Source organism: Charadrius vociferus, unplaced genomic scaffold, assembly GCF_000708025.1.
Source record: "Charadrius vociferus isolate BGI_N301 unplaced genomic scaffold, ASM70802v2 scaffold800, whole genome shotgun sequence".
NCBI classification, from domain to species: domain Eukaryota; kingdom Metazoa; phylum Chordata; class Aves; order Charadriiformes; family Charadriidae; genus Charadrius; species Charadrius vociferus.
The window spans coordinates 236137-248903 of record NW_009646525.1 but is presented as its reverse complement, the minus strand read 5'-3'; the positions used below and the strand labels follow the sequence as shown (position 1 = coordinate 248903).

Here is a 12767-nt window from a genome sequence, read left to right as displayed (position 1 = left end):
GAGTATCAGGTCCAGTAAAGCACCTCTCCTTGTAGGTTCCTCCACCACCTGAGTCAAAAAGTTGTCATCAATGCACTGGAGGAACCTCCTGGACTGTATGTGCCCAGCTGTGTGGCCTTCCCAGCAGATATCAGGGTAGTTGAAGTCCCCCATGAGAATCAAGGCTTTCACAAAATGAAGTAAACTACAAGAAAACTTAGGAAAGCGTCAAACATCCACAACACCCAGGAGCAAGGACGTCTGTATCTGCTTTGAATCTGCCACTCATTAGGGTCTGTTTTGGTCCTTAATTATCAAAATGGATGGTGTATTTTCTCCATGGCCACGTAGCAGCATACATCACTTTTACATTCCCCATCAGCTGTCTAGGCTGAAGAGTCCTATGTCATTCTAGCACAGCAGGCATCCCACCTCTTTGGCACTTGTTCTGCTCTGCATCTTTCCAATTGGGCCGTATCTTTTTTTGAACTTAATTAAGCTCAGTTGTCCCCATGCCAGCATTTCCCTGTGGCTTAAATAGCTCTGCCTGCCTTTAGGCACTTGGACTAAAGGCCTATGATGCCATGAGGTGTGTGGAGGTGAAGGACGCACGGAGAGAGGAACCAGGAGCTGGTAAAGATTAGAAGGTGTGAAGGGAGCAGATACGTGGCTGGCACAGGACAGTTTAGCTCCATGGCTGCCCAGTAGCTTATAGCAGCTGAGCACCATTTTATCCTTTTCAAACAGCCACTGAGAATTTTTTACTGGAGTCTTGATGTCTGGAGCACAAATTAAAATGGAAGAAATTCCATTTAATCATAAGAAAAACTTTAGGGTTTTTTTATGGTGAGGGTAGCAAAACACCACAGCTTTTTGTCCAAAGAGTCCAAAGTGGATTCTCCAGCTTTAGACATACTGAAAACCCGATGGGACAATGTCCTAAGCAACCTGCTCTAGTTTATCTTGCTTTGAGCTGTAGGTTTGGAATAGATGATCTCTGGAGGTTCTTTCCAACCTCAGCTGTTCCATGACTCCGTGACATCTCTGTTCCACAGGAATGCTGCCTGTTTCTGTCCTAATTGTATTTCTCAGTAGTCATTTTCCTGAGGCACTGTGCAAACTTTATTTTTTCTTTTAAAGGTGGTAGTGGAACTGTTTTCCCCTTCAATGTGAATGCCTATCCTGAGCAGAGGCATTTCCAGATGCCCACTCAAGCTGTGCTTCAATGCAAAGATGAGTGCAAGTGTCATTGGGCCAGAGGAAGTCTCTGCAGAAGGAAAAGAAGCTTTCCAGGATCTTCTTTAAGGATTCGGTCCCTGTTTGCAACATTTTTATTTTTTTTTTAGGCACTGAATATTTTGGGTTAAATGCAGGAATTGTTGGGTATGGAACGCAAGTCTCTTCTCTTCTAGGAGTGTGTCCAGGCCACTTGGTTCCAGAACATTCATTTATATTCTATCTTTTGCTCATTGAAATCTGAGTTTTTGCTGCACAGAGACACATTTTGATGAAAGATTCATACTTCCACCCATTGTCTGTTCCCAGTATAAAGAGCAGGCTAACCTGTCTGCTTGTCTCAGGAGTTCAAGTTGCAATATCTCCATCCTTTCCAGCCCATAGCTGATGGGCATCTTCCCCAAGAAGTTCCCTTTGCATTTCTCTTAGATTGTGAATCATTAATGGTGCCACTGAAATTTTCTGTTTTCTAGCTTAAAATTTCAGTTACATTTTGTAGTTTATTTCTTGTGGAATTTAGAGCTAATATCCACCAGCCTCCTCCTCATTTTTTAACAGTTATAGGTGAAATAATGAACTTTGAAAAAGGGGGTATATTCATATTTATGTTGTTCATGTCTTCTCTTTCTCTGACTAGTTCTAATAAATAATTCAGAATATAAAGTGCATTTGACTTAAAAGACACTTGGAAAACGTTAGACTAGTCAGCAGTAACTCTGAAATACATTCTTAGGTCAAAGTTCTAACCTTTGTTTGCTGTGAACTCCATTTGGACATTGAATTCCTCTTCAGCAGGGCTTCTTGTATCTATTTGTTAAAAAAAAAAAATATCAGTAAATACAGAAATTATGTTCAAATTCCAACAGTATTTTCACATAATATAAGAAATAGTTTGAATTCTTACCTTCTTGTCCCAGAGAGTCCCAAACACCAAAATGAATAATCCCTAGAAGACAGATAATTACATGCAGTTGGATGACACCAAACTTTTAATTGCAGTGCCTCATCGTTATCTCAAACATTGTCTGTGTTGACTATTTAAACTCTGAACTTTTTGATAGAGGGCATTTTACTAACTGTGTCTTTCCTAATGAACTGCTGATGTGGTAGGTGTTCTCCAGGCCTGGTCTGCTTAAACTGTGTGCATATCTGGTCTGCAAAAGTGACACAGATGGTTTGCTAGCACTAAATGTATTTGGAAGAAGGGACCTTTATGTATGGACGACATGCCCTGCTTATGCTCCCCAGATAAGCTAGCAGGCTCACAATATAAAAGGCAAGAGAGTTTGGTCTAAAGCATGCAATTTTGAGGCCATTCTTAAGAGACAGAGTATACATAACTATTGTGTCCTTAAGAAATCCCGTTGTATTGGGATCCTACTGGCCACCTAAATATGTTGTTGTAAAAATCATACTAACTGGAAACTCCCAAGCATGTGTATTTGCTTAGTTCTCCTCTTCATTATTAGAACTACTTAGCTGTTCTTGGTGACTTTCATGTTGTTTATATTGTCCCATGACTTGAACCCACAAGAGTATAATATGATGTCTCCAGATGCACTGTAAATGAGACCAGACATGCTGAAACTTGCCGGCCTGAACATAATAGGGCTATTTTCCTGATCTTCAGGAATGACATCCTTCCCAAAGCTACTGGCAAAGTTGGACATTATCTTTATATGAGCTTTATGTATAACACACCTCTGTCAAGGCAGCTGAGAATGAGAAATACAGCTGAATTTCTAGAACGGATTTCCAAAGAGCCCTTTGAGAATAACGAAGTGTAAGGCAACCCTGAGCTTTCCCAAGCTGTTTTTATTCCCCCTCCAAGCAGACCACTGCCAGAATGTCACTATATGTTGAATGGTAATAGAGGAAATAAAACCATACACCATGCAGGTGTAACTCACCTGCAAAGTATTGAGCAGAACGAAGAGGATGTGGAACGCTCGATGGCTGTTTTTGATGACAGTGACAAGGCCCAATCCCCAAGTGAGGCCTAGCAGTGATGTCAAGATGGCCACACTTTTGCCAATTTGAAGCAAAGAGTTCCTCTCCTGCCTGTTTGATCTATCCCCAATATTTGGCCTCAGTATTTTTATTATAACAACTGCAGTGATGAATAAATTCATGGCCACAATGATCAGGGCAGGTACGACGAAGGCCAGGAGAGCTTTGCTCTCCTCCCACTTGAGCCAACAGACATCATTTCTGGTGTAATTATTCCTTGGCAGTGTGACAGCAATGGTGATGACTGCAATGACAAAGGGGCATCCATATCCCAGACAGAATGCCACTGCTTTCTGAATGGTCTTGCTTGTGTTATGCAAGATGAAGACCAGTCTGTAGAAAAGAATGAGGCCCAGGCTGAGCATCCAGAAAAAGACACACAGGTAGAATAAATGGATGAAGAACGTGGCCACGAGACAGACATCTCTGCTCATCTGTTGGTTTTGGTTACTGATGGAGGCAGTGACAATGAACCAAATGTCAGCAATCAGGAGTGATGTAGCTATGTTGAGTATACAGACATGGCGCATATAGGAGGTTGTGTTGTTTGTCACGTATTTCCAGACTAAGGATTCAACTATAATGCAGGTCACCAAACTCAAGATTGAGATGGCCAGGCCAATGTAGGTAATATAATCTTCAAAGTCTACCCGGGACCGTATATCAGGTGACATCAGAATGGAGAATGATGTCAAGTGGTTGCAGGAGCAATTGACGTAATCTTCTTCCTCTGTGAATGTGCAACCCTGAGTATCCCAGCCGCCCCCTGATCTGTTGAGTTTGAAGTTCCAAAAGACACACTGAGGTTTCTTTAGAGATAAGTCTTGCTTTGCAAAGGTCATATTAATATCGAACTTCTGGTTTCCGCTGCTTCTTACAGTTGTTGTTAACAGTAAGCCATTCACATACTGGGTCCCATGCTGGGGCAAAATATGTCCAAGTCTTGAGGACATCACACTGACAATGGTTGAATTCTGGGTTCCAATTGAATTTTCAGTTGAATCAATGAACACATTAACTGTGAGGTTTTCTGCACTGTGGAAGATCTTATTATAATTTGTGTTGCTATTTTCTGTCACCATACCTTGTAGCTGAAGGGTTTTTGCCTTGACAAAAGGAATGGTATTATCAACTGGTTGGAGGTTCAGGGTAAAATTTTCTACTGATCCCAGCAATGAAGAACTTTTAGGTTCTTCGCTGTTATTCAGGACTTCCCAAGTCTCAGTTGTGGACTCAGCAACAATGTCCACTACGGAAAGGAAATACTGGAACAACAACAGAATAATGCTGTTACTGAAATCCCATACAAATAATTGTTGTTTCTGATGGTAATTTCTGTGTCGTCCTAGAACTGCCTTTTATAAAAGCCCAGCATTTTCTTATTTTGCTCAATCCATATGAAACCTTCAGTTGTTAACCCTCTGCTTGCTCTATTTTCAAGTTAAGGTTTCCAAAAGTGGAGTTGTGTGGCTTTTTAAAAAACATATTACTTATGCTTTCCCTTCTTTCTCAGCCTTTATGCTATCTTTGATTTCTTGCTCTCTCTCATGTAGTGTTCTCCAGCTACAAAACATTAAGTCTCTTTGTAATTTTTGCTCAGAAAAGCACTGTTTTTCCTCTGTACCTCACAATCAGTTTCCAACTATTTCTAAGATATGTTTTGCCATTAATTTGTTGTAACATCTAATTGATTTTCCTTGGTCGATCCCTATCCTTATTTCAACCCTTTTTTCTATTTCATCTCTTACTCATTGAATCACAGAATCACAGAATAGTTTCGACCTTTAAAATTCATCCAGTCCAACCCCTCTGCCATGGGCAGGGACATCCTATCTGACCATGAACACTTCCAGTGATGGAGCACCCACCACTTCTCTGGGCAACCTGTGCCAGTCTCTCACCACCCTCAGAGTAAAGAATTTCTTTTTTACATCCAATCTAAATCTACCCTCTTTCAGTTTAAAACTGTTGCCCCTCGTCCTGTCTCTACAGGGTCTGGTAAAAAAGTCTTTCTCTGTCTTTCTTATAAGCCTCCTTTAAGCATTGAAAGTCCCCCCAGAGCCTTGTCTTCTCCAGGCTGAACAATCCCAACTCTCTCAGCCTGTGCTCACAGCAGAGGTGCCTCAACCCTCTGATCACCTTCGTGGCCCTCCTCTGGACCGGCTCCACAGGTCCATGTCGTTCTTGTGCTGAGGGCCCCAGAGCTGGATGCAGTACTCCAGGTGGGGTCTTACAAAAGCAGAGTGCATGGGAGAATCACCTCCCTTGACCTGCTGGCCATACTTTTTTGTTATACAGCCCAGTGTACAGTTGGCTTTGTAGGCTGCGAGCGCACGTTGTAGCCACGCATATAATTTTTCATCCATCATTCCTTGCCCTTTCCTCTAACTTAGAATGCTAGAGACACTTATGGGTCCCTAAAAGATTTCTAGTTGCTAAGCATACAGCAGTCTCTCTTTCATGCATAGGCTCCCTGTCTTCATCATTTTGATTTTTCATAAACTCTTCTGTATCTTTGCTGTTATTTCATCTTTGCTGTCATTTCACCTCATTTCCCTTAATACTTTCCTGCTCCTGATCCTAACTAACTATGGATTTTCTTCAGGGGGAACGTCATTCTCTGTGACAAAAGGGGGGAAAGGGCTTAATAGGTACAGATAAGACTTAAAATAAAACCTTACTTCAATAGTGAGCGGCTCTGCATCTGCTGGGATAGAGGACACCATCTGTAGGATGCTAACGACTGCACCTACATTTGCAGAAGAATTGTGTAATATGCCTTTCTCCATTCCTGTTGTTTCATTAAGCTTTTTAAGGTAGATAGGTAGTTCTTTTCTGGCAGGACTGTTGAACAAGGACTGAAACAGAAGATAACAATACATCATATGTGCACAATTTGCCTGGAGCTTGATCCTTATAATGGCTACCCCCATACTAATAAAATAAACAGATCCAGGGTCATTCAAGACATGCTGGTAGTGTTCAACTCTCTGGCCCTCCAGAACAGGGTATCCTAACCGCCTGTTGAGAGTGGTCTCTCATCTGTGCTAACTTGTAGACTGCTCCTGGAAATTTTGGGGGTAGAAAATAGTTGGCCTGGGCCCAAACCATATGAGGGAGCAATCTAGCAAGTTAAGAAAATACATGATTAAGTAGCTATACCTCTGCCTGGGACCCTGCTGTGCCTAATTTACTAAAATAAGTATAGTACTTATTTGATGAAAGAAAGATAATTGTTCTCATCTAACCTCACTGAGAGAAGGGTGACTCTGGGTGGTTTGTAGAAGTGAAGAGCACTACGATAGGATACCTAGGCTGAAAACTCAGGCCCAGCACCTGTCTGTGAAGTGTAGCGACCGAGGGGGGCATGCTAAACGGGGCCTGGGTCTGAGATTGGGCAGTGGCCCAGAGCTGTCCCTACTGCATCGTTGTTGGTGTACTCTGTTGCATGGTTTGGACTTGTGCCTACTAGCATTCACTGAGGCAATGCCTGAGCATGGTTCAGGGAACACCTCAGGACAGCCACTGCTCCTGCTGGAGGCTATGAATAAGGTCACCTTGTCTGGGGGAGAGAGCGTTCAGCTGTAGGGATGTTAGCCATACGGTGCCACGTGGCCTCTGGGCCAGGGAAGGAGACCTAGCTTCTTTGACTGACTTGTGTAGACATAGTCAATCATTCTTTAGATCTTCTAAAGACAGTTTTAATTAAATAATTGATTTTTGAATGCTTCATATATTTTAGATTATGTTAAGCACAAAAACACCCAACAAAAATTGTCGCTGTCTCCTACCGCCCCCACCCCGAACCTCCAGAAAAGTCATAAATGTTACCTCGGCATCATCCAGAAGTTTGTTTATTGCTACAGACAGGCAGTTACGCTTTTCAAGCACCCATAATTTGTTGCAGCACTTGTAAATTCTATTGCCTTGGACGCAATCATCTATGTTATTTAACTCACAGCATGGCTTTATTAATGTGTCCCCTTCCATTCCAACACCATCGCTGTCTGAGCAGGAAACTTCTTTCTTACCTGTATTGTGAAAAAGACAAGAAAACTAAGAAGCAGGGAGGAATAATTTACCCCCATCAAACCTGTGACGTCCTGAAGTTCAGAGGTCTTTAAATTAGTTAGGATTTCAACTTGCTCTCTTCATTAATTGTGACCTTTCAGGCAGTATATGTCTTGCATTCCCAATTTTTTGGAACCATGAAATTAAAAAGGAAACTGAATAAAGCCCCTTGTTTTTGGGTGCTGAATCAAATCAACAAACCAATACCCAAAGTTTTAGGATTTGTCTGTTAGATCACAGGGTTAGATAGAAGTGGACTGAGATTATATTGACCACTATGTGAACAGTAATTCACACGAAGTTTATTCTGCTAAGGGACACAGTGCTGCTGAAGCACTAATAGGGAATTCAATAAGACCTTGATAGTGAGGCCTCAGCACCTTTTTGATGAACAGTAAGTCTTGCTAATTGGCTTTAATCAGGTTAGTCATATCAGTAAGTACCTGCTGATTAAAGGAAATAAAGTGTCTGCATATTTATTGCCTAAGAGGGTGAAATCTGGCCAGATACAGTGATTCAACAGTAGGCACCACTAGTGTGGAAAAGAGAAAATTTCTGCATTATGGGGATGTCCGACATTTCTTTCTTTCCAATTTAGAATAAGAAGCTGAAATATCCAAACTCTGGTCAGAACTAAACGTCAAAATTGGCTTTACCAATGTTGAATTCTAATCACCCAGCACCTCCTGCAGAGCTGACGGGATGCTGGGTCTGCCCAGGGCTCTGCAACACCTCATGGAGTTTGCCATTCTTGTGTTTAAAGTGGATGTGCTCTCCCACAGGCTGACCTCCTGAGCTAGGTGACTTCCTCTTGAGGCACCCCAATCTTTTGTCCTTGCTAAATTGTTGGTGCAAGCTGGAAGATGCGTGACCACATGTCAACACGGGAGGCAAGCTGGTTGTTGCAGGTTGCACCAGAAGGAAGCAGGGACAGAAGATGACTGAACTAGAACTGCTTGGGAACACACTGAGGCTTCTGTCAAATACAGTGAATATATTTATTTTTTCGTTAAATAGCAGCAAAATCAATATTTTCTTCTGCATTTCAAAATTTCCTGTCAAAAAAGGAGACAAAAATTCTCAGCTAAAAAAACCTGCTCCTGGTAGGTGCCACCGGTGATAAATTTGTGGAATTTGATTTCAGGAAGATACTGTGATTTCCTATTTAACAGCTTTAAATAGTAAATTTTTTCTTACCAGGTATCACTTTCAGTGTTATATTATTACTGTTGACCTCCTGGTTAATGCTGTTAATAAACTTGCAATACGATGTGAGCTTTTTCATTTTATTACATTCTCCTTCTGTGTAACTGGACGTGTAGCATAACAAATTTCCTTTTGGCTTTCTCTCTGTATGGAAGGATTAAGATAGGTTAACACAGATTTGGGGTAAATCGGCTGGCAGACAGCAAGAAGCTTCTGCGAAACTTTCTTTTCTGTGGGTTCTAGAGAAAAAAAAACTTCCTTTGTGGAAAAACTCCTATTCTGTATGCTGATGTCTGTCTCTTACTCCCCACTTAATGAATCTTCTGGCATCTGCTGCATGAGCAGTACACTTTCAATTACTCGCATATGAGCAAATCCTGCCCAAACCCTCTTTTATTGTGCAGGAACCAAAATTTGCTTTAGAAACCATTTTGGAGAATACTCTTCCTGCTTCTGCTTCTACCACAGGCGTTTCGTTTAGGCTAGGATACTTTTTTGCTGTTCTTATATGATTCTTTTGAACTGAGGATCTGTACCATGCTCCCATTGCTTTTCAGCCTGAGTGTTCCTGACTGCAATCTCCTCCAGGAAGATTTTGGGATTTGTCTTAGCAACTGAAGGACCGCTCAGTCTCCACCTGCTTTACACTTCAGCCTGTTTTTGCACTCCTGGATGTTTTGTGACTTAGTTTAGGTGGCTCTTCTTTGATTTTTTTTTCTTTTCAAATTAACTGTTTTGTAATCCACTTGAAAATATCTAGTATATAAAAACATGCCAGGGAAGCTGCAGAGCTGCGCTAAATTTGAAGACATAGAAGGTTGGGCTTTTGTGCTGTTACAGCTATGTCACCCGTACCCTTGAAGAAACTAGTTCTTTGAGTTCCATTCTTAATGTGTTATTCTACATTTTTCAATAATTGGTGCACCATCCTCTTAAGTAACATTTCCTCGATACTGAGTTCAAAAAAGGGGCAGAGTGGAAGATAAAAGCAAATAAATGGAGTTCAGCAATTTCTAATCTGAACAGTGATGAGGATGCTCACTTCTCACTGCCTGGCAAGGCAAACCAAACATTGAATTTACCTACTATGTGTTTATCACTACAGTTGCTCTTCAATTAATCTCAGCCATTCTCCCCAGGGATGGCAACCATCCTTAAAAAAGCCCCTTTCCTTTTTTTCACACTCTCAGGACTACTTGCAGGTTGTCATAATATCAGGAAGTATGAATTGGTTACACAGACCTAACTGAAAACAAAAAAAACCCAGGGACTGGGTTGTGAAACATAGTGCAGCTATGCAAGTTTATTGTTCCTTACCAGCGGAAAATTCTTTTTCTTGAACCACAAATCGGACAGTGTAGTTTTCCGTGGTATTATTGTCTATGCAGCACTCAAGGGCTTGTGGCTTTTCGCATACTATAGATGTTTCAATGGGGTTTATCAGGATTTTGTGCTTCAGAGGCAAGGGAACAACCTCAATTGTCACATTGGCAGAACTCTCCAAGTACTTCTGGGAGAATGTGCAGATGCAGGTGCCTGAAAGAAGTGACACAAAAGCTATGTCTCAGTCAACAGAAGTACCCCTCTGCTTTTGTACGGTCATCAGCTCTAATACTGACAAAGTACAGTGTTGTTGGCACCATCACATCCTCCTGTCCTCTAGCAGTTATAATTTTAACTCTTTTATTTATTTATTTATTTACTGTGGGCAGACTTCACAGTGATTTGCAGGGCTAGGGATGTTGTAACTATCTGGTACAGAGATTTCATTGCCTTTATATCACCCCCCTGTACTTGGCACTGGTGAGGCCCCACCTCGAGTACTGTGTTCAGTTTTGGGCAAGAAGGACACTGTCTCACTACAAGAAGGACATTGAGGTGTTGGAGCATGTCCAGAGAAGGGCTACAAAGCTGGTGAGGGGTCTGGAGGACAAGTCTTATGAGCAACGACTGAGGGAACTGGGGGTGTTCAGCCTGGAGAAGAGGAGGCTGAGGGGAGACCTTATCACCCTCTACAACTACCTGAAAGGAGGTTGTAGAGAGATGAGGGATGACCTGACCTCTTCTCCCTGGTGACAAGTGATAGGACAAGAGGAAATGGGTTCAGGTTATGTCAGGGGAGGTTTAGATTGGATATTAGGAAACATTTTTTCACTGAAAGGGTTATTAGACATTGGAATAGGCTGCCCAGGGAGGTGGTGGATTCGCCATCCCTGGGGGTGTTTAAAAAAATGGTAGATGTGGTACTTGGGGACGTGGTTTAGAGGTGGTTTTGTCTGGGTAGGTTAATGGTTGGACTTGATATTAAAGGTCCCTTCCAACCTCAGCAATTCTATGAGTCTATGATTCTATAGCCAATACAAACCAAGTTCACTCACCATTCCAGTCCCATGTGGTAGTGTTCACTCTGAGCACAGATGTGGCTTCACGGTTGTTATTTGTGATGTACCTCCCACAGTCTATTTGGTTTATGCTATTTCCAGACTGGATTTTCCAACTGACACTGTCATACTTGCCCACATCACTTTTACACGTTAGATTGAATTCAGATCCCTCGGAAACCTGTAACTTTACGCTCGGAAATATTGTTACCTGAGCTGAGACAACACAAGATAAATGTTATATTATTGAGAGTCACTTGTTATAATCATTTCCTTGCAAATGACACGTACCACAGAGGCCACCTAGGTATTAAAGAGCTGATGGTCTGTTAGGTGCTACCTGACTCTTACCTGCCCGGAGGTACATCACTCTGATGTCTTGACTGCGCCTGGCACCGTATCCAGTCCGCAGCTCACATGTATATGTCGTCACTGTACCTGAATTCTCAGGTGGGCACAGTGATTCACTGATGTTGAGCTTGTATTCAGTGCAGTTTTCACTGAAACTGGAGACTCCTAGAGAGAAATAAACATTCCTTGAAGGGCTATGCATGTCCAAACACACCTGGGCTCTGCAACCCATGAGCAATCGCTTCAGCTAAGGAAAACCTTGTGGGTTTGTATGTAACCTTTGACAAGATGGCATTTTTAACTTGAGCAATCGCTCAGCTAAGGAAAACCTTGTGGGTTTGTATGTAACCTTTGACAAGATGGCATTTTTAACTTGTCATTGCTGCAGTTCATTCACATCTTTGACTCTAGCAACACTCACAGTGGTCTTCCAAAGGCCTGAAGATGGCTCTCAGCACAGTGCTGAGCACCTACTGCCAAAACCAGTCTAACTGAGAGCAACAGCTTTGCTTGGATACCTCAGGATAAGCCAAAATGAAGAATATTCTGGTTTAGTTTAACCTCATTATCTGCGATATTTAGGATGAGTAAGATAAGTAAAACAGGAGTAAATACTGCAGATTTTAATGTAATCTTACTTTGAAATAAACATTTGGAGGTACTTGACAGCCATTCAACTTTAAACATGCTGTTTTAGCTATAAGGTGCTGTTTTGGCTATGAGGTGCTGGTTTAGCTATAAGGGGAAAACCCCAGTAAAGCCATCCCAGTCTGTAGATGAAAGTGCATTTGGCATGAGAGCAGAGCTCCTGGGGAAAGCAAGGCCAAACCAGCTCATTACAGTAGGGCAGGATCACCCCTCTCTCTGCAGCCATCGCTGCGTACTCGTATCTCTCCCCTTTGGAAATGACTGCACACATGAGCTTTGAAGATTTTCTCTCATTTTGCTGTCCTGCTTTCTGCTAAATTTCATTCATAACAAATGGTTAACAATAAACAGTTCATCCATACCCATAAAATATTGAGGGCAATAGGTTGTTTATGACTATGGTTCATAGACATTTATGAGCTTTCTGTTGATTTTATTTTGTAACTCTTTATAACACTTTTAGTTGGTGCTTTATTAACTCTTTGTATTCATATTATAAACAAAGCCTTGTGGGATGCCACTGACTCAACCGGCGTGTGATATATCACAACTATAGGTGGAGAGGGAAACTGTGCAGTCAGTATTTAGATATGCTGCAGCTGTTTCAGTGTGTACCACCTGCCTTTCTCGGTTGCCAAATCTCAGTATGTGGTACACAGAAGGTTTTTGGTACCCCAAGGGTTATTCTGGAGGTAGCATTAGAGACTAATACACTCATCCTTGCTCTCAAGAATAGAGAATGCAGAAATAAGCTTTTTGGAAAAAGTCGGTATGATGCTGGTCCAGGCAGCTGTTTCTATCCAGGATGGCACAGTTTTAAGCATCAATACCTGCAGAGTGGATGGAGATGCCCAGAATCCCACTGGCACCTGCACAACATGTATG

The 12767-nt window shown here is 41.9% G+C and overlaps 1 protein-coding gene across 1 annotated transcript in view; it reads right to left on the bottom strand.

Moving 5' to 3' along the window:
- Positions 1-12767, bottom strand: part of GPR116 (G protein-coupled receptor 116) — a 30498-nt gene that overhangs the window by 6610 nt on the left and 11121 nt on the right. Inside the window, exons 10-18 of the mRNA XM_009885350.1 lie at positions 11235-11399; positions 10881-11099; positions 9820-10038; positions 8494-8646; positions 7057-7256; positions 5907-6083; positions 3126-4490; positions 2120-2161; positions 1963-2022 (exon numbers count right to left, since the gene is read on the bottom strand). Of these exons, the coding sequence (XP_009883652.1) occupies positions 1963-2022; positions 2120-2161; positions 3126-4490; positions 5907-6083; positions 7057-7256; positions 8494-8646; positions 9820-10038; positions 10881-11099; positions 11235-11399 (2600 nt within the window). The remainder of the gene's footprint in view (positions 1-1962; positions 2023-2119; positions 2162-3125; positions 4491-5906; positions 6084-7056; positions 7257-8493; positions 8647-9819; positions 10039-10880; positions 11100-11234; positions 11400-12767) is intronic.